This window comes from Sciurus carolinensis, chromosome 3 (genome assembly GCF_902686445.1).
Source record: "Sciurus carolinensis chromosome 3, mSciCar1.2, whole genome shotgun sequence".
NCBI classification, from domain to species: Eukaryota; Metazoa; Chordata; class Mammalia; order Rodentia; family Sciuridae; genus Sciurus; species Sciurus carolinensis.
This window is the reverse complement of record NC_062215.1, coordinates 6605358-6632105: the sequence shown is the minus strand read 5'-3', so window position 1 is coordinate 6632105 and position 26748 is coordinate 6605358. Positions and strand designations below refer to the sequence as shown.

The 26748-nt window shown below is 55.1% G+C and overlaps 1 protein-coding gene across 3 annotated transcripts; it reads left to right on the top strand.

The window, feature by feature from the left end:
- On the top strand, nt 1–26748 carry Dnai2 (dynein axonemal intermediate chain 2). 3 transcript variants are annotated; one of them, XM_047547781.1, is made up of 13 exons: nt 1–140; nt 6294–6487; nt 7833–7994; nt 8976–9097; nt 12007–12149; nt 13252–13365; nt 16827–16966; nt 17980–18102; nt 21190–21413; nt 22441–22576; nt 23383–23529; nt 24223–24450; nt 26178–26748. In XM_047547781.1, exons 2-13 carry the CDS (start codon nt 6305–6307, stop codon nt 26259–26261), a joined length of 1806 nt encoding a protein of 601 aa, XP_047403737.1. In that variant the 5' UTR covers nt 1–140; nt 6294–6304; the 3' UTR covers nt 26262–26748. The 3 variants fall into 3 exon arrangements, with proteins under 3 accessions (XP_047403737.1, XP_047403736.1, XP_047403738.1); XM_047547780.1 differs by having other exon boundaries at nt 26175–26748; XM_047547782.1 differs by lacking the exons at nt 1–140; nt 6294–6487 and adding an exon at nt 6652–7366 and having other exon boundaries at nt 26175–26748.

Genomic DNA, 26748 nt, shown 5'->3' with positions numbered 1-26748 from the left:
CGTTTGAGTAGCCGGATCAGCGTTTCCCTGTCGGCGGTGGAGCCCAGCGGCGGGAGGAGTCCACCCAGGATAAGGGGCTGCGCCGGGAGGACGCTGCACCTGAAGAGGAGAGTGGAGGGGGAAGGAGAGAGCCCCCCAGGGTAATAATCCCCCACCATGCAAAAATTCCTCACGGCGGGCTTCTGGGATCGTTCAGCCTGTGGTGGACCCAGGACCAGTGCTCCTAGTGACTCCGCCACATGGGTATCCCCCAGTCACAGGATCTGCAACTTCTGAACATACTGCGTCCTGCAACCCTGCGCCACCGGGTCCTGAACGCTCTGTGTCTTGGAGGGGGTGGGAGGCCACTAAAGGGTTTATAGCTGGACGGTGGGAAAACACCGCCTTGGGGAGGGTGGCCTGAAAGAGGGCGCTTTCTGGCCAGGCAGGAGCCACCTGTAATCCCCGCTGCTCCCGAGGCTGAGGCAGGAGCATCCCAAGCTCCAGACCCAGCTTGGACAACTAAGGAAGACCCTATCTCAAAATAAAAAGATAAATAAGTAAAAAGAGCTGGGTATGAAATTAAGTGGTAGAGCACCCCTGGTTCAATCTCCTGTGTGTATATATACATACTTTCTAATAAGGATAGAAGGAAGGAAATCAATAGTATGCAATGGTATGGCACCTTCTAGGTGGCGGACTTTTGAGGGGGGAGCAGCTGTGGACTCAGGAGTGCTTAACCACTGAGCCACATCCCCAGCCCTTTTTTAAAAAATTTTATTTTGCGACGGGGTCTCGTCAAGTTGCTGAGACTGGCTTTCAATTTGCAAACCTCCTGCCTCAGCCTCCTGAGCCACTGGGATTACAGGCATGTGCCACCATGCCCGGCAAGGTGGCAGGGATTTTAAATGAATCCTTTCATCTGACCCTCAGCCCAGGAGCTGGCTTTATGTGCCCATTAGATGTCATGATGAACGTCACACTGTCGGTTACTTTCTCCAAAGGCTGGGCAGTTTCTCCTTGCAACAAGTTCAAGTTCTCTTGAAGGCACACTGCGGGTGGAACCCAGGGCCTCACACATGCCAGGCGAGCGCTCTGCCCCTGAGCTAACCCAAGCCCGCCTTCTGCTGGCTTTCAGACCCTGCATTTCCCCCTCGCAAATCCCTTCTTTCTTTCTTTCTTTTTTTTTTTTTTTTTTCTTACCAAGGACTGAACCCAAGGGCTCTTAGTCACTGAGCCACATCCCCAGACCTTTTTATTTTTTATATTGAGACAGGGTCTCGCTAATTTGCTTAGAAGAGGAGGGATGGGGGGCAGAGCTCTATAGAGAGCCCTGATGGGGGGTTGGCGTCACGGTCGCACACGGCAGGTGACAGCGTGAGTGTTGGGCCCCTGGGGAGGGGGTGACAAGTCCACTGTCTCCCTCCAGTGTTGCGGGTCGGGGGAGCAGATGCTCAGCCCTGGTCACTCTGCAGTTCTGGGACCTCCTCCCACCCCTCCCTGCCTCATTCTCCACCTTCCTGGTGGGGGCCGCTATGCTTGGTGTCACCCTGTGGGGAAGACAGGGAGAATGCCAGGGAGCTCTGTCTGGTTTTTGGTACTGAGGATTGGACCAAGGGTGCTTAACCACGGACCTACATTCCCAGCCTTCTTTTTTCTTTTTTCCCTGTATCTTATTTAGAGACAGGGCCTCGCTGAGTTGCTCAGGGCCCCACTAACTTGCTGAGGCTGGCTTTGAACTCACAGTCCTCCTGAGCCACTGGGATTACAGGTGTGCACCACCGTGCCTGGCTGAGCTCCACCCTTTTAAAGGTCCAGTAAGACCCTTAAGATCCCAGAACTCCAGAAGTTGCCCAAGGACACGAGAAGCCTCCTCCTGCATTCCTCTGCCACACAGTCCCAGGGACCAAGAAGAAGAGGAGAATGCTTCCCTGTCCTTGTCGCACCTGGAGTTCCAGCGGGGGCCCTGCCGCTTGCCTCCTGCCAGCTCCTGCACTGGCACCCCCACTTGCCGCTTCCTCGGCCTCCGCCCAGTGTGGGCAGCACTTTCTGTCCTGGAATCGCTGTGCTCGTTCTCCATGCGTGGGATGAGTTTTGTTTCCGGTCTGACACAAAAGGTTCATTCCAAACCTTCACCAAAGGTTTGAAGGTTCCAGTCTGACTCCTTCCACCAGGACGTGGGGGGCTTGCGTTTGTGGTCCAGCCCGAGTGTCCAGGCTCTGTGTGTCCTGTGTCTGAGTCACACTGTGGTGTTCTGCGTGCTTCTGGGTCTCTTGGTTCCCACCGCAAGGGCAGCCTCCCCGCAACTCCCAAGCGGCTCCCACCCTGTCTGCGCCCCTAGCAGGCAGCCCTGCTCAGGCCCTACTTGGGGAAGCCCAGGACGGCACTTGTCTCCCAAGGGAGGGGAGGCTCCTGAGACCCCCTGACCGGCCCCACTATTCATGTCAATGCTCTGCTCGCTGGTGAGAAAAGAGCCTGTGCTGGGTCTTTGAATGAGCTGTCTTCCCGTCACCATCACCAGCCAGCCTTTAAATGTCCCCTCTGTCTGCCTCCAGGCACAAGACAATGCCTCTGTTTTTGCTCAGGACTTGGCCTTAGGAAACACCAAGAAGGAAGGCAAAGCTGTTAAAAATCTGATCTGGGCTGAAGAGTCTGTTTGTGTCTTCCTGGACTTTCCTCCTTCTCTTAAGCCTCCTGTGTCCCCTAGGAGCCGGCTGGCTCATGACAATTGTCTTAATTGTCTTTCAAAGGAGAGAGGGAAAGAGAGAGAGAGAGGAGGGAGAGGGAAGCAGCCCCTAATTGCCTGGGCCCAGTGGCTCTGTCTAGAAGGAACAGGTGTTTCTCAGTGTGGTGGCAGAGGGGAGAATTTAATGGAATTCACATTCTTTTCCCAAGGCCCCTTCTTTGTCCTTGTAGAATACATCTGTCCAGGTGCCCTGCCCTCCGGCCACTGCCTCTACCCGAGAGAGTTTCCAAACTACTTTCTGCTGCTGGTTGAGTTGGGCTGTTCTGGGGTGGGAGTGGCTTGGGGTGGAGCTGCCTCTAAGGAGCAATTTATGTGGAACAAAGAGACTTAGGGGTTAACTCTCTTACCCTCTTCCTGTCCTGCCCTCTCTCAGCTGCTCCTGGCAGAGTCCAGCCCTGGCACCTGCTTCTAGATCATCGCTCAGCTCTTGGTCATGCATCTGAGGGGACAGCAACCAGGCCCACTGGACAGGTTTCTTGCAGCCCTTGTCTAGTTACAACCTTCATCTGGGGTGATTGTAGAAAACGGGAATTGCTAGATCCCACCTGGGGGGCCCAGGTCAGCACTTGTAGGAGGGGGCTTGGGACTCCCCTGTTATTAATGAGCATCCCATTTGAGAAATTCTGGCTGAAAAATGAAGTCTTTACTTTAAATGGGTGGTTTTCAAAGTTGATTGCACTTTGGAATTACCTGGAGAATTTTTTAAAATATCAATGAGAGATTCTGATTTAGTTGGGCTGGGGTTTGACCTCAGCATGTAACTTTATAAAACCTTGTAGGTATTCTAAATGTGTAGCCAAGATCAAGTACCAAATGCACTCAGATCCTGGTTCTGGCTGTCTTTAAGGACAGGGACCTTGGACAGGGGTCTACATTCTGAGGCTCACTTTCTGCACCTGTAGAGTAGAAAGCATGATGGCTATTTCATAGGCTGTGGTGGACGTGCAATGAGGTTGCCCAGACCTGGTGGGTCTTCATATATTCTGGATACAAGTCCTTAATCAGATATATGATTTGGAAATATTTTTTTCCAAGTCTGTGGCTTGTGTTTCCAAATTTGTTTCTGTTTTTTTTCCTTTCTTTCTTTCTTTCGTGTGTGTTTGTGTGTGTGTGTGTGTGTGTGTGTTTTCGGGGGATCAAAGCCAGGATCTTGCACATGTTAGGCAAAAACTTGACCTCTGAGCTACATCCCCAGCCCCTCTTTTTTGTTTTCTGTGATGTTGTCTTTTGCAGTCCATTTTGAATTTTTGTTTGTGTATGATGGGAGGTAGGGATCTATGGTCTCTCTCCCTCTCTCATTTTTTTTTTTTTTTTTTTTTTTGGTCCTGGGGAATGAACCCCATGGTGCTTTGCCACTGAGCTACATCCGCAGTCCTTTTTATTTTATCTTGAGGCAGGGCCTCACTAAGTTGCCCAGCCTGGCTTATAATCTGCAATCCTTCTGTCTCAGCCTCCCAAATGGCTGGGATTATAGGCATGCACCACTGTGCCTGGCTATGGTCACTCTTTGGTTTGGGAATGTCCAGTTGTCCCAGAACCATTTGCCAAAAACACAATCCTTCAGTTGTGCTGCCTCGGCACCTTCGTCAGAGGTGGGTCGACCCTAATGGTGAAGGTGTATTTCCGAACTTTCAGTCCCACTTCACCCCTCTGCGTGTCTGTCCTTGTGCCAGGGCCACATTGTCTTGATTACTCACGGTAGATTTTTTTTTTAATACTTAAATATATAATGTTTTATTTTTTTGTTTGTTTTTTTTTTTCATGATAGGTTTTAATAAGTGTTTCTTGCATTATTGGATGAAGTAATGGGAACTATAATTAGAACAAAGATAAAGCATACAGTTTGGCAGTCATAAAAGTTGTGCTTTGCAGAAACATCTATATGATTCGATTTTTTAAACATAGGAGTCATTCTGAGTGTTTCTGAGCATCTTGGATGAAGGTTCCACATCCCTCCGTGACAGTTGTGTGGTCAGTGGATCACTGCTCCAGCATTTCTGCTGTCAACTCAGCTTCCTCTCTTTCCTGAGTTTGGATATGTAGGCGATACGCCCTCCATTTTCCCACCAGGTCCCTATTTTGTTCAAAGGCAGCCACACCTGCTCATAGGCCAAAGCCTAATTTATCGGGTTCCAAAAGGCCTTGGGTCCTAAGTCCTGCCACAGCAAATTTGCACAGTTTATCTTTCCCAAACTACTGTGAGCACTCATTCAACAGCTTTTTTCCAGGGCTCTCTGCCTCCAGGAGCTAAGCCCTTAGGAATTCCATACCAAAGGCCCAACTCCTGAGAGTTAGGGTGACCAGCTACTGAACAGCCCTGCCAAAGTCCACAGCATAATGTCACAGACAGGCCTTACCAGATGGCCAGCCACCTAAGTCACTGAGAATCTCTGGGTGGGATGAGGCAAGAGGGGTCAAGGTCTCTTTTGGATTGAGTGAAGGGCAGTTTGTGGGGACCAAGTTTCGAATGGAAGCCCTCCAATCAGCGAGGAGCCCTTCCTGGCCTTTGAACCCCAGCTTTGTAACTGCTGAGTGCTTCATTCCACCAACCCAGCCGAGGTCATGCGGCTGGGGAAGGCAGGACCAGGACCCGAGGTCAGGGCCCTGCCCAGCTGCTTTCCCGTTCTCACTTTTCATGGCCAGTTGTGCAAATCAGAGGGGTTCCTGAGGGCTAGCTGTCTCTGCCCAGGAAGCCACCTGGCTCTGTTCATTCTCAGGTGACTCTCAGCTCTGCCCGGCTGGCGTGGTGCAGAGGGAAGAGATTCCCAGTGGGGCTCAGAGAGCCGTGGGGGGCGGAGCCTGGCATCCGAGAACTCTGGCATGGACAAGCCTTTTCCACAATTGGATGGGGAGTGGACAGTAGGGTAGAGGCTTCCAGAAGGGACCCAGGGCTCTCAAATCATGTGCTATATGGTTCAGATCCAGAGCGCGGCAGGCAATTTAGCCCAACATAACCGCCATCAGCATTTCTTCCTGCCTCCCAATAAACATATTGGTTCAGGAGAAACGACGTCAGTGGCTGGTCAGAGCTTGGGAGTCCGGCAGACCAGCCCTACCACTTACTAGCTGTGTGATTGATGCTGGGCCAGTCGCTCAGTGTCCTTCTGAGTATCAAATTCCTTCAAGTCAAATGATGGTTTTCTTGCCCGCCTCAGAGGGTATTTGCAAGAACTGAACAAGATCATTTACGCTTAGCATATGCTGACCCCTTAGGTGCATGCCAGATACAGTGGCCACACCATAATCCCAGATACTGGTGAGGCTGAGGCAGGAGGATCCCAAATTTGAAGCCAGCCTGGGCAACTTAGCGAGATTCTTTCTCAAAACAAAAAGGGCTGGGGACGTGGCTCAGTGATAGACTGCTTGTCTATCACGTGTGGGGCCCTGGGGTTCCTTCCCCAGTGCAGCTACAGCAACAGATGCAGCTTCTGGACACCGGGCAGACCCCAAGATTCCCCCCACCCCACCCATGAGCCAGAAGGGAACCTGAAGCAGCCCCATGAGACCCAGGCAGGGGCGGTGGCCAAGGGAGCCCCTGACCCTTTCCCTTCTGCCCCATCCCCCGCAGCCCCAGGCACCATGGAGATCGTCTACGTGTACGTGAAGAAGCGCAGCGAGTTTGGCAAGCAGTGCAACTTCTCAGACCGCCAGGCCGAGCTGAACATCGACATTTCCCCCAACCCCGAGCTGGCCTTGCAGTTCGTGGAGCGGAACCCAGTGGACACCGGCATCCAGTGCTCCACCAGCATGTCGGAGCATGAGGTGGGTCCCTGCCCCAAGGATCCAGGTCAGTGAAGATGCGGTTGGGCAAGGTGTACAGAAAGAGCAGGTCAGGGGTCCTGGGTGTCCTGTCCACCTGGAATCCAGTTACGGTAAGGACCAGTGTGGGCCTTGGGAGTGTGAGGGGGAGTCACCCAAGACCCACCACAGTGCCAGGCTCAGGAAAAGACGCAGCAGCAACCGTCCCCTGGACCAGGTGAGTGTCAATCAAGATGTTTTCTCCCAGGGGCTCTGGCCTCACCTGAGACTCTTTCTAGAGTCACTTTGAGCATTTGGTACTTCTGGAAGAGGGTTTTCTTTGGAGCGGGGATTCATATCTACAGGCAAAGCCCATCTTAGAAAAAGAAGTGCCCCTCAGGAAGTTCTGGTAGGGAGGGCAGGCTCTGAGATAAGAGCACTGAGGGCGATGGTCATGCCCTTTTGCCCTTTGGAGGCCCAGAGAGCTCCCTGTCCATGTGAGCCTGGTGATCAGCCCCTGATTGGGTCAAGAACTACCGAGATAACCCAGGTCAGGCCCCAAATCAAATGAGCGAGTCACTCGATTTGACTGGAACACATTCCATGATCACGTGAGTGGCCCCAATGACTCACGGTTTAGATGAATTAACTTCATGGCCTGAAGGCTATCTTGGGGACCATGGCACAGCCTCCAGCAAGATGGCAGCCATGCTGGCCTCCATGCGCAGGCTCCTGCCAGAGCCCCGCCCTGGCAAGACGTCTCACTCTTGGGAGAGCCAGCTTAACCGTGGAAAGGAGCTGCGAGTGACTGCTCAGGGGCACAGGCTTCCCTTTGGGTCGATGGCTGCATGGCACTGTGAATGGTAAGGCCAGGGAACTGCACACTTCAAAATGATTAAGATGGTAAGTGTCATGTTATGTGCATTTCACCACAATTTTTTTTTAAATGGGGAAAAGTGGGCTGGAGCCAAGAAGCAAATTCAACAGGTAAAACTTCCCCCAGCTCCAGAGGGGCTCAGAGCAGGTCCCAGCTCTGAGTTGTGTTTAGTGTTTCAAAGTCTGTGACTTTGTTACTGGTAGGGTGGGATGTAATTATATACTTCTTTTTTCCTTCTGAATCTTGCAGAACAGGTAGGTGGGCTCCCGGGGCCCACTAGGTTCAGGTGATCTCTGAACTGCATTTGCCCTGACCTGCAAAGTAGCTTCCTCCACAGGGTGGCACTGCAAGGTCACCTGAGCACCAGAAGGTGCCTTACTTTGTGGCTTTGGCCAGGGCACCTCATAGGGCCGTCTCAGAGATCCTGGTTTACAGAAGCAGTGGCTGAATGGGTACCCAGAGATGGACGTCTCACCAAGGCACTCTGTCTAGGCGAACACGGAGCGGTTTGAGATGGAGACCCGAGGGGTTAACCACGTAGAGGGCGGCTGGCCCAAGGACGTGAATCCCCTGGAGCTGGAGCAGACAATCCGCTTCCGGAAAAAAGTAGAGAAGGACGAGAACTACATTAATGCTATCATGCAGCTTGGCTCGGTAAGGCTTCCGGCTCCAGACGTGGCGCCTCACCCATCGCCCCCGTTCCCTGGGGTGCCACACCCCAGCTGTGCCTGCCCTGGGTTCACGTGGCTACTGTGGGGAAGGAGACCAGCTGCTGACCACACAGGCCCATAACTGAGCTGGTTTTAGGAGGAGCCTAAAAAGTGGGAAACCCCCCTGGGCAAAGTGGACCCCAATAGAGGTATTAGTGCACCCAACAAATTTGGAACCAGCTTTAAGTCTCTGCCAGGCTCAGTGGAGATCGCAAAAATGATCTTCCCCAAAGAATTTGCAGTCCCCTGGAGAGGTCAAAGTCAAACACAAAGACGTTGCCATGTCACAGAAAGGAAGAAGCACTGTAAGAGAAGTGGGGACCTGAAGTTTTGCCCTGAAGGAGGGACTTTGTTTCCCACTGAAGGGACTGGAGGTGGTCGATGGGCTTGGGCTCTCCCTTGCTAGATGTCTGGAATGGTGGCAGGGACCGCTTGTCCTGGTGTCTGCAGGACAGGAAGCAGGAGATGGGGGCCATATATATAGGACTGATTAAATTGTTTGACTAGAGCAACATTTTTCAACTTTTTTTTTCATCATTGTTCCTTCCCAAGAGCATTTTTAGACATTTTTCTAGTCCCCTCCTCCCTCCATGAAATTTTAATGCCATAGGTAAATGGTGTATCTGTCTATGTGCCGTATATGCACCCAGTGCTTTGTACGCAGAAAGCGATATTAATACACCTCAAAAGCCAATTGAAAATGCTTGAGGGGCGGAGCTCAGTGGGAGAGCACTAGCCTGGCCTGTGCAGGGCCCTGGGTTCCATCCCCAGCACTGCAGAAAAGAAAAAAAGAAAAAGAAACAAAGACAGAAAATGCACCGGCTAAAGAACAAGAAAAGGCCACCGATCCTCCTCGTTCCTCTGTGCCAACCCCCCAGTGGAAGGGCCCTTTCTACTGCTGATCAGTCCCACTCTGTCCCCTCAGATCATGGAGCATTGCATCAAGCAGAACAATGCCATCGATATCTACCAGGAGTATTTCGATGACGAGGAAGAGGTGGAGGTGACCGAAGAGGCCCCTTCGGCTAAAACCATTAATGTCTTCAGGTAACCCCCTAGCGAGGCTGGCTTCTGGCCAACCTGTCACCTCCCAAGGGGACTCCTCCATACTCATCATTCCAGGCTGTGGTCACGATGCTCTCTGTGCCCAGGCTCAACAAGCGGCAGAGCAAGAAGGTGCCCAGCAGGAAGTGGTCCTGCCCTGCGGGTATGTGCGCTGGCCAGGCTTTCTGCAAGCTGTGAGCTGGGCATGGAGGGCTCAGCTCCCACAGTGCGGGGCAGCACCAGGCGCAAACCTCAGGGATCCAGTGGTGTCGTTGGGCACACGATGTGGACCTGGGGATAAGCTCAGAGGACGGCAGGGTGTGTGTGGTCACTTGCATGCAGATCTTTACTGCAGCAGGTGTGTGCTGACCAGAGCGGGAACAAGCCAAGCCCAGCAGCAGGGGCCTGGTCCCCGCAGTCCTGGTTCAGCTACACAGTGGAATATCAGGGGTGGCGAAGGAATGGGGCAACTCCTTCCGTGCCAAGATGGACCCCTTTCCAAGACGGGTTATGTGAAAATCAGACCAAATCAAGCAGTGGAATAGTATGGGGAGACTGTGTTTATTAATTTTTTTGGTACTGGGAATTGAACCCAGGGCCACACGCCTGATAGGCAAGCACTCTACCTTTGAGCTACTTGCCAGCTGTTTTTATTTTTTTTAATTTTGAGACAGGGTGTGCTAAGTTGGGGAGTCTGGTCCTCAACTTGGAATCCTCCTGCCTCAGCCCCTGAATTGCTGGGATCACAGGTGTGGCCACTGCACCTGGCTGAGAGTGCTAACTCCTGCTTAGAAATGCACGTGTACGTGTGCATGGATATACTCATATGTACGCATGTCTGCATCTATGGACAAGGATGTGCGTATACTCACATGCAGGCAATGCCTGTGACTCTGGACTTCTGGCCTCCAGAACTGGAAGAGAGTAAATTTCTATTGTTAAAGACACCTAAGGCCAGGGGCGTGGCTCAGTGGCAGAGCACTTGCCCAGCATATACAAGGCCCTGGGTCCCCACTCCCACACTGCAAAACAAGACAAATGTACAAAAGCAAACAAACCAAACAAACAAAATTTGGTACCTAGTTGTGGAACCTGGTTACCGCAGCCCTAAGAGGATAACTCTGACTTAACACAGGACCTCGGGGCACATTCGTAGGATAAGGAAGGAGAGCTTGGGGAAGGGAGTGGGGCAAGGACCAGGACATCCCAGCCTTGAAGACTCGGTGAAAGGAGGTGCAGATGGGGCCACATTTGTGGTGGTGAGGGAAGCAGGAGGGAGATGGTAGCGGAGGAGGGGAAGGGCGGACGGGTCCCCAGCCGTGCAGGCCAAGGCATCTCTGAGGACCCTGGGCAGGGGTCAGGTCTGGTCTGGGTGATGCAGATTACAGGGATGATAGGCATTTGGAGGTGACTGGCCTCTGGTGCCAACTTGGGGGATTCGTTTTGCCACCACAACTGACCAAGCATCCTAGGAAGTACCTGACCCTGTCCCAGCACAACTGGGAAGGACCCTTTTCTGATCCAGTGCTGACTTGTGGGGTGCAGAGCAGGGCCAATGGCTATAACCAGGGATGTACGGCAGCCCAGGAGGGCCTTTCCTGATGCCCCCCCCTCCAAGCCCTGCTGGGCTCTGACCCCTCATAGGGACCACTGGAACTAGAGGGTGCACTAGACATTGTCCCAGGACTTCAGGCATGCAAAGCCCTGCCACTGGGCTATACCCCGAGTCCAGACCTCCAGACTTCAGGTTGAAAAGCTTTAAGCTCATAACTAAATTGAGAAGTAAGTACCAAGAGTTCTCACATGCCCCTCCCCACCTCCCACCCTGAGCACACTGCCCACCAGTTGGACCTGCGTGGACAGGCACATCCCTGTCGCTCAGAGTCTGAAGTTTCCCTCGGGGTCGTTCCTGAGGCTGCTCGTGGGTTGGGGTGATGTATAGTGACAGGTATCCATCATTACAGTGTGGTACCGCATAGTCCCCTGCCCTCAGAATCCCCCACGCCTGGCTGCTCCTCCCTCCCTCGCCCGGAGCCCCTGGCAACCACTCATCTTCTATCCCTCCATAGTTTGCCCTTTCCAGAATGTCTTAGAGTTGGGATCATTCACTTCGGCAATAGGCATCTGCTTAGTGACAAGCATCTAAGTTCCACGGTCTTTTCAGGTCTTGACGGCTCACCTCCTTTTAGTGCCGAATGCTATCCTGTTGTCTGGGTACACTACCATTTACCCACACAGCCGTCCAAGGACATTTTGGTTGCTTTCACGTCTTGGCAATTTGAATGAAGCTGCCGTAAACATCCATATGCAGGGTTTTGTGTGGATGGAAGTTTCTGACTCATCTGAGCCGACACGGAGGTGTGAGATGGCTGGACTTCCTGACCCCTTTTGATTCTAATCGTAAGGGAAGATCAGGCCCTGGCCAAACTTGCAGCCAGCAAAGTGTTAAACTGGAATTTCATGTTTTATTTGTTTCCATTGTCTTGGTTTTTATTATTACCTTCTATTTATAGTTGGTGAGACTGGTTTTCCATTTATGGGAGTCTTGTCAACTTGGTTTTGATTTATTCTTTCCATTTTTTATTGGTGCATTGTAATTATACATAATGGTGAGATTCATTGTTATGCATTTGTACAGGCACAGAATAACAATATAATTAAAATAACAATATAATTTGGCTTATATCATTCCCCAGTATTTCCCCTTTCCCTCCCCTCCTCCCTCCCCTCCTCCCTCCCCTCCTCCCTCCCCTTCCACTTTGTTTTTAAAATAGATTTTCTGCAGTGAAGGTGGTTCCTTAGATATATTTGAGTATTTTTTAAAGAAAAAAATAAATCAAGTTGTACTAGAATTACTAGAACCTGGAGGAGCCCCACCCTCCAGCCTTCTGCCCCCCTTGCTCTCCCCAAAGGGACCCACAGGACATCAAGCGGACGGCCACACACGTCTCCTGGCACCCCGATGGCAACCGGAAGTTGGCAGTGGCCTATTCTTGCCTGAATTTTCAGCGGGCGCCTGCAGGCATGAGCCACGAGTCATACATCTGGGAACTGGGTGAGAAGCAGAGGCCTCTTGCTGGCCAGGGAGGCTGAGGGGCTGAGGCCAGCTCCGGCAGGGGAGGGGAGGGGGCCTGACAGGAGGAAAGCACTCCCTTCCCTTCCCTGCCTGGCTTCAAGCACAAAGCCAAATCAGAGGCAGGAAACTCCAGGGTGTTTTTGTTTTTGTCTTTTTTTCCCTCCAGCAGTCACACACACTAGGCAAGCCCTCTACACTGAGCTGACCTCCAGCTCCAAAGTCCAGATTCTTAATCTGGGACCTTAAAACCAGACCCCAGCCAGGGCACCATGGCGCGTGCCTGTAATCCAGCGACTCGGGAGGCTGAGGCAGGAGGATGGCAAGTTCAATGCCAGCCTGGGCAACTTAGTGAGACCCTGTCTCAACAGAGAATTTTAAAAAGGGCTGGGGAGGTATCTCCGTGATAGAGCACCCCAGCCAGGTCCAATCCCTAGGACTGAAAAAAAAAAAAAAAAAAACAAATAATGACCAGACCCCAGGGGATTCCAATGGTTGGTCCCTAGAGAGCCCGTGGGAAAGATGCCCAGCAGACTGGAAAGGAGCCCAAAGGGAAGTGGAGGGCCCTGGGGCCTGACCCCACTTTGCTGGGACCCCGACCATTACCTCACGGCGGGGACGAGGGCTGGCGGGGAGTAGCACCCCAGGCTCCCATTTATCCTCCTCGTTACAGTAAGTGCGTAGGCGCTGCCTGGAGCTGACCCGAGCAGCTCACCAAGCTCTGGCAGTGACCCCGGCGTGGACTCCAGCATCGCCCCCGCCACAGGCCTGATTCGAAGGAGTTTGCAGAGCGTTGACTTGATGTACAAGCCTTAGGCTTAAAGCCTTGTTTCACACCAAATATGAGAAATGGACTAGAACTGGAATTAAACACCACATCCACGCCCCAGGCCCAGTCCCCCCAGATAGAGCCAGTAGCTAAGATTTTAGGCCACAGAGGCCAGAGGAAGCAACCCAGAGAAAGATGGGGGGCGTCTGACGGGCTTCCTCCTGCCCACCCTCCTCAGGGAAAGGGCTTAAACGGCTGACCCTGTCCTTTTCGGTCCAGGCCTGGTGGGATCATTTTTTCCCCCTTGCTTTATAGAAAACCCCAACAGGCCTGAAATCGCCCTGAAGCCTCCTTCCCCGCTGGTCACCTTGGAGTACAACCCCAAAGATTCCCACGTGCTCCTGGGCGGCTGCTACAATGGCCAGATAGGTAAGGAGGGCCCCGCGTTCAGCCAGCAGCCTGGCATGGTGCTGCGGGGCCAGAGCCCACACGCCTGCCTGGGCTCGTCCTGGAAGACCAAGTGGGTGGGCACTTCCTGCAGCTGGCCACCCCAGATACTGGCCAGCCAGCTCTAGTCCACTTGAGTACGTCTGACCTTGGCTCAAAGTAAAAAATCTTAGAAGCTGAAGTTCAAGTCAAGCCAAGGAACTTGTGTCTGGGGCCACCCATAGAGGGACGGCGAGACCCCTGTGAAGCCCGTCGAGGGAGAGGAACCAGGGGGTCCGCGGGGCGGTGGCTCCCGGCCTTGTGGAAGGAGTTGGGAAACCCTTCCTCTTCTGTCTTTTGGAGGAGCTTGTGAAGAATTAGTACTGATTGTTTCAGTGTTTGGTACAATTCACCGGGGGAGCCACCAACCCTGGGTTTCCCTTTATTTGGCTGCTTTAGAATTCCTAGTTCTATCCATATGTTACGGGTCCCTTCCCATTTTCTGTTTCCCCTTGAATCTGTTTCAGCAGTCTGTCTTTGGAGGGACTTCACCATTTCTTCCCTGGCCTCTGCTTGGTAGGCTCCTGACTGTGCGCGGCAACCACACAGTCGTTTCCATTTCTGCAAGGACAGCGGTCACAGCCCTCTGTCATTCCTGCTTTTAGTCAATTGCACCTTCCCTTTTCTTCCCTGGTCTAGATTTGTCAGTTTCGTTTTCTTTCCGAGAACTGACTTTTGGCTGGGCGCGTTGGCGCACACCTGTGATTCCAGCACCTTGGGAGGCTGAAGCAGGAGGATCACAAGTTCAAAGCCAGCCTCGGCAGCTTAGTGAAGCCCAAAGCAACTCAGCAAGACCCTGTCTCTAAATAAAATATATCAAAAGGGCTGAGGGTGTTGCTCAGCGGTTATGCACTCCTACCGTCAATCCCCGGTGCCAAAAAAAAAACAAAAAAAACTTTTGATTTTATTGATTTTCTCCACTCCAATCTTTATGACTTCCTTCTTGCCCTCGCTAGGCAAAAACACTCAGCCACCGAGTTACAGCCCTGGCCTTGTTTTTGTGTTTGTTTGCTTTGCTTCTTACATGTTGGCCTCCGCAGCTGTGAATTTCCCTCTGGGCTCTGCTTTAGCTGCATCCCTACATCCTGGTCTTAGTGTTCTCATGCTTGACCCACAACATTCTGGGTTCCCCTCTTCCTTTCCTGTTTGACTCCGTGGTGTTTAGGAGTGTGTGTGTGTGTGTGTTTCCACCTGCTTGGGATTTTCTAGTTTTCCTCCAGCTATGGATTTCTACTTTCATTCCATTTTGGTCAGAAAAGACTGTACATGATTTCAGCCTTTTCAGCTTTGATGGAGACTTGTATGGCCACTCTGCTGCCTCTCCTGGAGAACATTCCGTGTGTGCTTGAGAAGACTCTCTTCTACCCAACGTCAAGGGCAGTATTCTGTGCATGCTTCTTCCTGAGTGTGGCCTGGCCACAGTCCAGCACACAGCCAGCCCATGCCGGTGGCCTCTAGATGTCCAGCAATGTGTCCGAGCTTTCCAAGGCCCTGTGGGCAGCTCCTGATCCAACTTCTTCTTTAAAACCTGCTGTTTACCCCACCTGTTACCCACAGCCTGGGGAAGCTGCCCTGTTCACCAGCTGCCTGCATTTATGCCCCAAGGAAAAGACTTTTCTGCCCTGAGCAAACTCTGAGTCAAGTCAGATGCAGACACTCTGCAAGAGGAATCCTCCAGGGAACCACCAGATAGGCCAAAAGCTGACAGTTCCCTGGGCAAGAGTCTGAAAGAGCATTCCTTGAATACACTCTCAGAATGCTGCACGCCTTCAGCTGACTCCAGAGTTCTGAGAAAGTTGGTTTTGACCATTTTTGTCAGTTTTCATGTTGCGACTTTGGAAGAATTTTGGAAGTCCTTACTCTGCTGTGTTTGCTGACGACACACCTGGAAAACAGATTGCGGGGAGAGGGAATGAATCGCTACTAAGATCAGAAGAAACCTGCCACGTTCGGCTCCAAATGTCCCTGCCTGCCCTCCACCCCCACAACACCACCCGGGCCAGTCTTGACCTTGGGCATAGAGGGGTTCCCCATCCTCCCGCTTCATGAGCTGCTCTCAGAAATAGGAGGAAAGGCTAAGACTGTCCCCCCTAGAGGCTGTGGCCAGGCTGCCCTGGGCCTCCTGAGGCCCCATTTCCCTCTCAGACCTGCCCCGTCCCTGGGGAAACTCTCAGGCTGTGATACAGACGCCCATAAATCTCCCTGCCAAATCATCTGGGTGACAGAGCTCTAAGAGCGAAGCAGGACCTCGCGACATGACCTAGTCAGGAGTCTGCTTCACTCGTTAGTCACGACCCCCTTCAGGGGCGCCTCCTGCCAGCTCGGAGCAGCCTGGGCTCTGGAGCCTTGTCGCTGTAAGAAGGAGGTCTCAGTGGGGACATGTGGGACCCGTGGACCCACCCTTGAGCACTGCTTTGCCCAAGCAGAGCAAGCTTAGCCAAGAAAGTGCACAGCAGCACACGCCTGTGGTCCCAGTGACTCAGGAGGCCGAGACAGGGATCACAAGTTCAAGGCCAGCCCCGGCCACTTAGTGAGACCCTGTCTCAGAATAAGATAAAAAAGACTGGAAATGTAGCTCAGTGGTAGAGCACCCCTGGGTTCAATCCCCACTACAGAAAGAGAGAGCGAGAGAGAGAGAAAGGAAAACACATTACCCATACATTACCCATTTCTGGTGGGTCCAGGTCAGTCCAGGGGCAAAAGCCTTGGACTTAGGGGGCTATTAAGTCAGAACTCATGAACCAAGTACTTTGGTTGTTCTACAAAGCAGTTTCCTGGAAAGGCTCTGAGTAAGCGGAGGGGGGCCCTCTTGCACGCCCCTGGGAAATGAAAACAGAATCGATCGGGACAGAAAGCAGATCAGCTCCACGTGTTTCTTGGCAGAGCAGGAAGAGCAGATGGTCAAGCTCCTCCGAGAGTCTCTCCAGGAGGCAGCAAAGGGGCGGAGGATGAAAGGGGGAGCAGCAGGAAGCTCAGCCTCCTGGGGCCTCTCCTCGGGCTCTTCCCCTTGGCCTCCCTCACTCCATCCCAGGGTCACCCCAGCCTCCCTGCCACCTCCCCCCGGAGGCCTTCCCTGACCAGCCAGTTTCTCTGCAGGAGCAATCACAGCCTGGCTCTTCTTGCCACCAGGCCCTGCCCTCCTGTGGACCAAGCCTGGCCCATTCCCCAGGAATGGGCTCAGTGCCCCACAGAGCACCCCGGAGAAGGAAGCTTGTACCTGGGAGTCCTTCGGGAGGCTTTGTGCAGGCTAGTAGGAGACTTAGCTGGTCTGAGCCTGGTCCCAATCCCAAAATCTACATACCGTCAAACCCAGAGAAGCAGCCTCCCTCCCTGGCGGCTCCTGGCACCAGAAAGGAAGAGCTGGGGCCTCTTTTCACCCCGTGTCTCCTCCCCTGCCCCACCAGCCTGCTGGGACACGCGGAAGGGCAGCCTGGTGGCAGAGCTGTCCACCATCGAGTTCAGCCACCGCGACCCTGTGTATGGCTCCATCTGGCTGCAGTCGAAGACGGGCACTGAGTGCTTTTCAGCATCCACGGATGGACAGGTATCGCTGGCCAGGCCCCAGGGAGAGGAGGAGGCCGGCACGGGGCCCTGCTTCCCACCCAAGGGCCTGCAGAACCTTTCATTGTACATTTTATTTCTAAATTGCACAGTGGGTAACACATGCACATGGAGCAGGATCCCAAAGATGCAAAGTCAGACAGTGGGACGCCTTCCTCCGCCCCTGCCCACAACCCGCCAGCCCTCCCCGGGGTCTGGTTTCCTGTGCCCACCTGAGACATTCTGCGTATCTTTCAAGCAAGCACACGCCTCTCTTCTCTGGTCTTTTTGCATGCTTTACACCCTGTCCCATGTGTGATAATTTCATTCAGTGTATCTCAAAGACATTTTGTATTTCCAGAAGCACTGCCCCACGCCTGCTAGGGAAAGACATTTTGTATTTCCAGAAGCACTGCCCCATGCCTGCTAGGGACCGCACGACTCGGGGGTGTCATTGTCTATTTAAGCGTTTTTTGTTTTGTACTGTGGGATTGAACTCAGGGGTACTTTACCACTGAGCCACATCTCCAGCCCTTTTTGTTTTTAGTTTTTGTACTTTGAGACAGGGTCTCACTAAGTTGCCACGGCTGGCTTTGAACCTGTGATCTTCCTGCCTCGGCTCCCGAGTCTTTGGGAGATTTAAGTAGATTTTTTGTGCTGCTCCTACCAGAAGAAGTAGAGCACAGAGAGTCTTCGAACCTAGATTACTGCGCAGGGAGAGGGTCAGAGTTCCCGTGGGAGTTCCCTGCCGCTAGATCTCGCTGTGGCCTGGGGAGCCTTGAAGATTGCGGATTCCTGGGCCCGCAGCTGACGGTTTTGGTTCAGTAAGGCTGGGGCCAGGCCCTGGCTCCTGGATTTTACGCAGCCTGCTGGTGACCCCGATGATCTGCCAGGCTGGGGACCCGCGCCCTCCGCAGCCATTCGCCAAGGGCACTTTATTACCCTCAGCTGAGGGAGGCGGGGCAAGAGCCACCGATGGGACCTCGAGGTCTCAAAGTCACGCCCGCTTGCTGCCAGGTCATGTGGTGGGACATCCGCAAGATCAGCGAGCCCACCGAGGTGGTGGTCATGGACATCAGCAGGAAGGAGCTCCTGGAAAACGCCCTGGGTGCCATCTCCCTGGAGTTCGAGTCGACTTTGGTGAGTTTTTCTTGCTCCCCTTCCCCAACTTCCCCTGGCGGGGGCCTAGACAGGCCAACACTAGCGTGTCAAAGGCCCGTGACCCAGGACCCTGGCTGCACTGGAGTGGTCTCAACAAGCATGCTCCAGCAGGGGGCAGCAGAGCTCCTGGGGAAGGGCCCATTCCCATGCCCGCTGAGCCACCCATCGCAGGGTGGCCCCGGGGAACAGGTGATCTTCAACAGCACAGGATTCCTGAAGCGCCCTGTTCTATGGCAAGAGGTCTGGCCAGGACCAAAGCCCAGATTTCCCCTGCCTCGCCGGGGGTGTTGGTGTGATCGCTTTCCTTCGCGTGGGGAAGAAGGAGAAGCGGTGGAGAGAGAAGTGAGATGAGAGGAGACCCCTTTGAAAACCAGGGCCCAGGCCTGGTTAACAGCGAGGAGTGGGCTGGGGGGCAGCCAGCGGCCCAGGGCTTCCCTCGCAGGCGTGAGGCGCCGGGCTCCATCCTCGGTCCTGAAAATACACAAATACATAAACAGTAACTGAAAAGGAACCCTAAAGAAAAAAGGAAAATTTAGCCATGCTTGGGATGCGTCAGCGGAGGGAAGTTTCTGCAAGCAGCAGCTGAGCACACCCCGGACGAGACCAGGACTTGTCACGCGGCTCTTGGCTGGGCTGGCTCCTGACCCGGGCCCTGGCATAGAGGAGGGAGCACTGGAGGCAGGCAGGGCGGGTCAGAGGGCTCAGGCGCACGCTGGAGGTGATGAGCACCAGGGCCAGTCCTGAGCTCCACGCCTGCCCCTTACCGAGTGGGCACTGTGCTGGACCCCCAAGCTGCCTCAGGCGTGAGCCTAGGTCGTCATCGGTGCCACGGCTTTCCACACCTAGGGACTTCCCGGGGCCTCTCAGCTCTGCTCAGTTCACCTGTGTGGGTTTTTTCTTCTTCCTCTTCTTTTTTTCCCTTCTTTTTTGTGCTGGGGACAGAACCCAAGGCCTTGTGCAAGCTAGGCAAGCGCTCTACCCCTGAGCCACATCCCCAGTCTGTGTGTGTATTTTTAATGTGGTTTTCAAAATCCATAAAATGGCCTGTCTTTACCCCTTCGGGGTATAAGGCAGCATGCAGCGTGTTCATGTTGTGGGGCGACCATCGCCACCTGCCTTCTCTGTGACTTTTTTCATCTTGCAAAACCGAAACTCCCGCTAGGCACAGTGGTGCACGCCTGTGATCTCAGTGACCTGGGAGGCTCAGACAGGAGGATCACAAGTTCAAGGCCAGCCTAAGCAACTTAGTGAGGCCCTGTCTCAAAAAAAATAATAACGAAAAGGGCTGGGAGTGTGGTTCAGTGGTAGAATTTCCCTGGGTTTGGTCCCTAGTATCAAAACCAGAACAAACAAAAAATAAGCACAAAATCTCAAACTGCTCACTCAGTGAAAAAGAGCATCCCACCTCCCTGTCGACCAGCCTACTTTCCATCTCTGTGGAACTGAATGTGCTAGGGATGTTCTGTGAATGGGATCATAAAACATGTGTTATTTTCACTTTACACAATGTCCTCAGGGTCCATCCAAGCTGTAGCAGGTGCCAGAATCCCCCTCCTCTTCAGGGCTGAGTAATACTCTGTTTTGTGGGTGGACCCCATTTTTTTCATTCACTCCTCCGTCTGTGGATGCTCAGGTTGCTCCCATCTCCTGGGTAGTGTGGCTCATTCTTCTAGGAACACAGGTGTGCACTGTCACCGGTTTTGAAAGGACTTTTGGAAGGGCTGTGGCACCTCCTGAGCTGCTGTTGACAAGGCCCTGCTGTTCTCTGCCAGAGGGCCGGGTTGTGGGGAGCTGCCAGGGGAGGGTGGGGGCTCACTCAATTGCTCAACAAAGACCTTTCAAGCCCCTGCTCACACCAGGCACCATTCCAAAGTGACTCTGCCCTCAAGCCGTGTGACTTTCTGTTGTGGGACAGACAGACAACGAAGAAATAAAATACCTGTGCTGGAAGGTGCCGCGGCCTCTGAGCAAAGCAGAGAGCAGGACAGGCGGTCTGGAGCCTGGGGCCAGACTGCGGGGTCTGTGAGAGGAGCCATCCGGAGTCCTGCTTGCACAGGTGGGAGCAAGAATCGCCCAAGCGGATGACCGCGGAGAGAGTGCTCCAAGCCGCGGGGGCAGTGGCAGCAAAGGCCCTGAGGCAGCAAAGGCCCTGAGGCAGCAGCTCGCCGTGTGTGCAGACGCTGGCTACTGCTCGGTGGCGGGGGCCAAGGAGCCCACTGGGACGACGCTGCAGCCCCTCCTGCTAAGGGCCTTGGCGTGGACCAGCTCTCCCGCCTGGCTTCCCGACCGACTCCACGCTCTGGCCTTCCTGTGATCGCAGGGTGGCAGGTGCACACGCAGATCCCACTGCAGGGCCGTTGGGAGGCCCCATCCACACAGGGGAAGGGGACAGCGGGGAGAAGTGAGGGTCCGGCTCTGCTTCCTCCTGAGGACGCTGGGCGCCGTCTCTTGGCTCCCCAGCGTCCCCACCCCCACCAGAGCGCAGCGCTCTGAGTTCAGCCCTGAGAGATCACAGCGCCCGGGCCTGGCAAGACGGGGCCCCCGCACAGAGAGGGAGGCGCCCGTAAGTGTCACGCTCCCCACGAGGAGCTCAAGACAGAGGGGACAGGCGCATCACCGGCTGCCAGGCAGCTTTCCCAGTGTGGGGGACCACCTGCCCCAGTCCTCAGGGACGTCTAACCAGGACGATGCTAGGCTCATGTCGCCGTGTCTGATAAGGCTCTGCCTGCCTCCCCAGGGATGGGTTGGCACCGCGTCCTGCTCTGGGCCTTGTTTATCTGTACACTTTCAGGATCCTGGTGGCAAATGCTTAATGGACACAGCAATGCTCCTTGAAGGGGCTAGTGGTGACCTCCGGGGACCAGAACGTCAGGGAGGGACTCATTAAGCCTGGGGTCCTTGAGCAGGTTCCCAAGACTGGGAATAGTGGGGACAGAAGAGCTGGGTGGGTCTCAGGCTGAGCAGATGCACCCGAGAGTCCTGTGAGCACCTGCAGAGCCCCTGGGCAGCCTGCTGGCCATGCCACCCTGTCCCACCGCCCCTTCCCCTCTGTCACCCCCTCCACAGCCAACCAAGTTCATGGTGGGCACTGAGCAGGGTATAGTCATCTCCTGCAACCGCAAGGCCAAGACCCCAGCGGAGAAGATCGTGTGTACCTTCTCAGGCCACCATGGCCCCATCTACGCCCTCCAGAGAAACCCCTTCTACCCAAAGAACTTCCTGACCGTAGGGGACTGGACAGCCCGCATCTGGTCAGAGGACAGCCGGGAGTCGTCCATCATGTGGACCAAGTAAGCCCCCAGGAGGCTGGGACGGGGAGGAATGCAGGGGAGGGGAGGGGAGGGGACGGAGGAAGCCAGCCCAGAGCCTCCGTGGCCATCGGTAAAATTTAGCAAATAAGAGTAGAGGCTTCCCGGGAGGCTGAGGCAGGAGGGTCGCAAGTTCGAGGCTGGACTCAGCAACTTAGTGAGATGCTGTCTCAAAATCCAAAAAGGAAAAGGACGGGGATGTAGCTCAGTGGTAGAGCGCCCCTGGGTTCAATCCCTACAACTACCACACAAAGTACAGGATTCCCAGTTAAATTTGAATTTCAGGGGAAAAAAATAAAAGCAATGACTAATATTTTCAATACTGATATTTGGGATGTGCTTACACTAAAAACTATGTATCTGTCAAACATCTGCAGAAGTTCTTTTGTCTTGACCATTTTCCCTCCGGTGGCCTCACTGGCCACACACTGAGTTGCAAAGGAGGCTGGGAAATGTAGTCCCTGGTGTGGCCGCAACAGGCCCAGCTGTGACTGTACCACCCTGGAGGAAGGGAGAAGGAGCGTGATGGAAAATTCCAAGTCTCCACCATGAGCGTGCCCACGTGCGTGTGTGTGTGTGTGTGTGCGTGTGTGTGTGTGTCTGTGTGTGTGTGTTTTAAAATGTTCCCTGTTCACTGAGCAAACTTTAGCAAATCCAGACTGAGCCAAGTAGGAAGCGTAACTGCCGGCATCAGTTAGGAACTTCCCCGGGTACGTCCTCCCTCCTGCTGCCTCTGTGTGCCCCGGGTCTGGCCCCAGCCCAGCAGCATGCTGCTGAGGGGAGATGCCAGTGCCCAGCTCATGGGAACGACTAACCTGGAGCCCTGTGAAGAGCGGCCTGTGTGCCCAGGGTGGGTGAGGCTGGCACGGCTAGAAGTCAGACACGAGGAAGAACTTCCTGCCCAGCAAGACTCTAAGACCCTGGAGCATCTAGGAGAGCAGAGCTGTGGCTCAGTGGGCGCTCTGTCCCTCCCCACCACGGTCCCCGACCCTCGGTGCTGGCTCCCCAGGTACCACATGGCTTACCTCACGGATGGCGCCTGGAGCCCCATCAGGCCGGCTGTGTTCTTCACCACCAAGATGGACGGAACCCTGGACATCTGGGACTTTGTGTTCAAGCAGTGTGACCCCGCCCTCAGCCTGAAGGTCAGGCGCACCCCCTCCCTGTGCATCCAGGCCCCCCATGAGCAGAGCCCCCCAGGGTGCTAGTGAGTTTGGTGTGGGCAGTGTCTGAGTGTGGCCGGGCTCTCTGGGTGGGCCTCGCAGGGCGAGTCACACTGGCTGGCTGCGACCCTTGCCTTGGGGGGGCATGTGCTCCTACCCAGTTAGGGACCTGGGGGACATTAAACCTGGTGGCATGGACCTGGGGGACATTAAACCTGGTGGCATGGCAGAATCACCCAGAGGAAATTAAAGCATAAAAGAAAGCAGACACCTGGCCTCTCCTTCCCCAGGCCAATCTCTTCAGACCCTGGACGTGGGCTCCTGGCAGCTGCCACTTCCGGCCTGAGCCCACATCAGCCCAGCTGCGGCTGAGACCTGCTGGCCTGGGCTGGGAGGCCATGTGCTTCAGGACCCGGGGTTAATGGGCTGGAGGCTAAGGGCCTTTTTTTGGTAGTGGAGACTGACCCGGGGGTGCTTTGCCGCTGAGCCACATCCCTGGCCCTATTTGTTTTTCGTTCTGAGACAGGGACTGGCTAAGTTCTGAGGCTGCCCTTGAGCTTGCGATCCTCCTGCCTCAGCCTCCAGGGTCGCTGGAATTACAGGCGCACTCCACAGTTCGCGGTCAGGCCCAGGGTCCTGACGTAGAGTCTCTTGAGTCTGAACTTCACCCTGTAGAGGGGTGTCACCGAGGGTGTTTGAACAGGGCTGAGGGTCTAGGTCTCCCCAGGGGTCAGATGATCAGACAATTGTGACTTTGCTCCTCCCCCCGCCCACTGGCTCCCCAACAGGTCTGTGACGAGGCCCTCTGCTGCCTCCGGGTGCAGGACACTGGATGTCTCATTGCCTGTGGCTCCCAGCTGGGGACCACCACCCTGCTAGAAGTCTCCAGCGGGCTCTCCACCCTCCAGAGGAACGAGAGGAACATAGCTTCTTCCGTAAGTGCCGGGCACCTCTGGGGTGAGTTCTGTGAACGGTGGCGATAGGGTCCTCCTGCCGGTGCTTGAGCACAGCTCACCACGTGGGAAGGTTTCTTTACCTCCCAGGCTTCAGCTTTTAGCCGTTAACCAAAGTGATTGCACTGGGTCCATTTGTCTAGCCGCAAACAATATAATTCATCTGTATTTTTTTGGCAGCAGAGCAGTTCCAACGCAGGCTTAGCAGGTGTCAACAGAGACGCCAGACAGAAGGGACCTGCTTCGGGGAGGGGCTGAGGCACCGCTCCCTGGGCAGCCCTGGGGCGCACTCCCCAGCAGCATGGGGCTCCCCGTGGGGTTGAAAGCCCCCAGTGCCCCTGGGAGAGCCTCCTGGCTCTGCCTGAGCCTGGAGCCTCACCGCTGCGCTGGCCCTCCTCTGGCCCCAGGGCCGCCATGCTGCTTAACCCCCAAGGCCTCCTCCACCCTGTGGTCTCTGTGCTTGGCGCTCCTGGGGATTGAACACCCTGGTTTCCCCGTGCCAGCCTTCTGGCACCAGCGTCTGGCTCTCCTTCCTTGACGCTGGCCCTGCGTGCAGACCTCTGTGTCCTGCTTGGAGCAGAGTGAGGACAGCTCGATAGAAGCCCAGCGGGGCCCGGTGCCGGCATCCCTGGCGGTCCACCCCCTTCCCACTGGCCTCTTTCCCGTGTGCCTCAGATATTTGAGCGGGAGACCCGGCGGGAGAAGATCCTGGAGGCCAGGCACCGAGAGATGCGACTGAAGGAGAAGGGCAAGGCAGAGGGCAAAGACGAGGACCAGCGGGAGGAGGAGCTGGTGGTGGACCTGGAGGGTCTGGTCGCCAAGGCCGAGGAGGAGTTCTTCAGCGTCATCTTCCAGGAACTCAAGAAGAAGGAGGCGGAGGCCATGGAGAAGAAGCCAAAGCAGGTAGGGGCCTCAGCGGGGCCGGCGGGGTGCTGGGAAGGAGCGGGGGCCTGTCCTGCCTGCTCACAGACTCCCTGGGTGACCTCAAGCCAGTGGACTCCGGGCTGGACCTTCCCTTGTCCATCTGGCAACGAGGAGGAATTGCTGGCTCCCCACTGGGGAACTGTGTTCCCAACAGACTTGGGGCTCCTTGAGGGCAGGGTGTGCCCCAGCCTCCCATCACCCAGGCGCATCTGGATATGCATAGCATCCCAGTGCAGGAGGGCCCTGGGCACAGCCAGCTGTCAGAGGAGCGAGTGCCCCGAGGCCCCGGGAGGGCATCCCCGCCTGGTGTCAGGAGTGATTTTGTGATAACTCTTCTCCCCTGGCTGACTCTGAGGCACTTCCTAGCTGTATCTCCTGGGCTAGGAGGATGAGCTGCGGGCGGTGGTGCACGCCTGTGCTCCCAGCGACTCTCGAAGCTGAGACAGGAGAGGCTCAAGTTCAAGGCCAACATCGGCAATTGAGCAATTCAGCAATAAAAAGGGCTGGGGTGTGACTCTGAGGTAGAGCACTTGCCTGGCACGTGTGAAGCCCCAGGTTGCATCCCCAGTGCTGGGAGGTGGGGAGTATTTAGTCCTTCCAGGCTCTCTTCTTCAAGGAAGAAAAAAGATCTTGTCTGCCTGTGACTTGTCCTTAGGGGCCCACAGATAAGGTGTCGAGATGGGAAGGAGCCAGAGCTCACCATGTCGGGGAAAGGGCCAAGTCAGCCTTGCTAGGATCCACACACCCGTGCACTCACCCAAAATGGAAACGGGGGTGGGGGCTTGTTTAAAAGGCGTTTAGCATTTGAAGACAGTGACAGCAGGACATTGAGCAGGTGTGGGCCCTTCCCAGTTCAGGCCCTGTGTGACTGCAGGCCCCTGGGACTGTCCCCCCATGAAGCTGGATGAGCCGCAGGGACAGTTCCTGGTGGCTGGTGGAGTTGGAGGAGGGAGGGGAGCACCGGGGAACGTCCCTCCTGGCCCCTCCCGCTGGCACTAAGGAACTTGTGCGGGGCGTTTGGCATCTGGAGGTCCTTGGATAGGGGCCGCTTGTTCTAGCACTGAGTGAAGCAGGCAGGGTACAGAGCTCGTCCATCTGTGGCAGAGGCAAGGCAGGGGTCCTGGGTCTTTGGCCTGAAGCTTCTCCCACCCACCACCCCTGGCCTGTCCAGCCCTGCAGAAGGCAAAGGTGATCTTGGCTTCCTTTTACAGTGCGATGTGGCCAACAGGCCCACGCTTCGTGCCCTAATCCCTAAGATGTGCTCCTCACAATAACTTGAACGGAACGTGGAAGCTGAGCCTCAGAAGGCCTGAGGCTCCTCCTCTCTCCTAGTCTGCAGTCGGCCCAGATTTCCCCAGGCCTGCGGCTGTCCTGTCTGTGACGGCTCCCTCCACCGTTATCTCCAATCCTAGGTCAGCCCTGCAAGTTGTCAGCACGTTGCAGGTGAAACCCCAGCAGGAGCTGGCCCCAGGTCACCCAGCCTGCCAACAGCAGAAGCAGGACTGTCAGAGTCATGAGGCCCTGTCCACCTCCCTTGCCCTTCCAGCCCTGAGCACCCACGGGGCACTCGCCAGTGCAGAGCTGGCACCGTGGGCTCCAGGGCTAGCTGGGCTTCAGGCAGCCGGCTGCCTCTGGCCTCATGGGGCTCACGTCTGAGCAGGGAGAAAGCTGGCCCCTCCCCAACAGTTCTGTTTTTCCTTCAGCAGAGGAAAAGTTCCGACGTGTACGATGTGGAGGAGAGAGAGGGCGGCTCGGAGGAAGAGGTGGAAGGAGAGGAAGTGCCGACCTAGGTCGGCCCCTGCCTTGCCCTCCTTGCCGCACTGCCCGGTCCTCCAAGTGAGAAGCTCCCTGGAAGTATCATTGGCGGGGACACACTGGGCCCCACCCCACCCTACAAGTCACCAGCCCGCACTGGAACTGAGTCCTGAGCAACGCCCACTGGGGAGGAAAGGATCAGGGCTCCTCCCTGCACTGACACACCCCACTCAGCCACCTGAGCCCACCCAGGACCACCTTAGACTGTGCACCACCTTCAGGTCTGGCCCTGGAAGCTTCTCTCAGGTTGCCCCCAATTTGTCTTCTTTTGACAACTGCAAGTGCTGGGCCTCCTCCCTTTCCACCCTCCTTAGTCTGCAGCAAACTGGGGAGACAAGATCTGTCTTTCCCAGCAGCTCCCCAGGCATGGCCACACCCCAGCCAGCCACCCCAGAGGCCCCGAGGGACAGTCACGGGCTTCTGTTTTCTGAATTCTTGTAAAATTAAACTAATAATAACAGG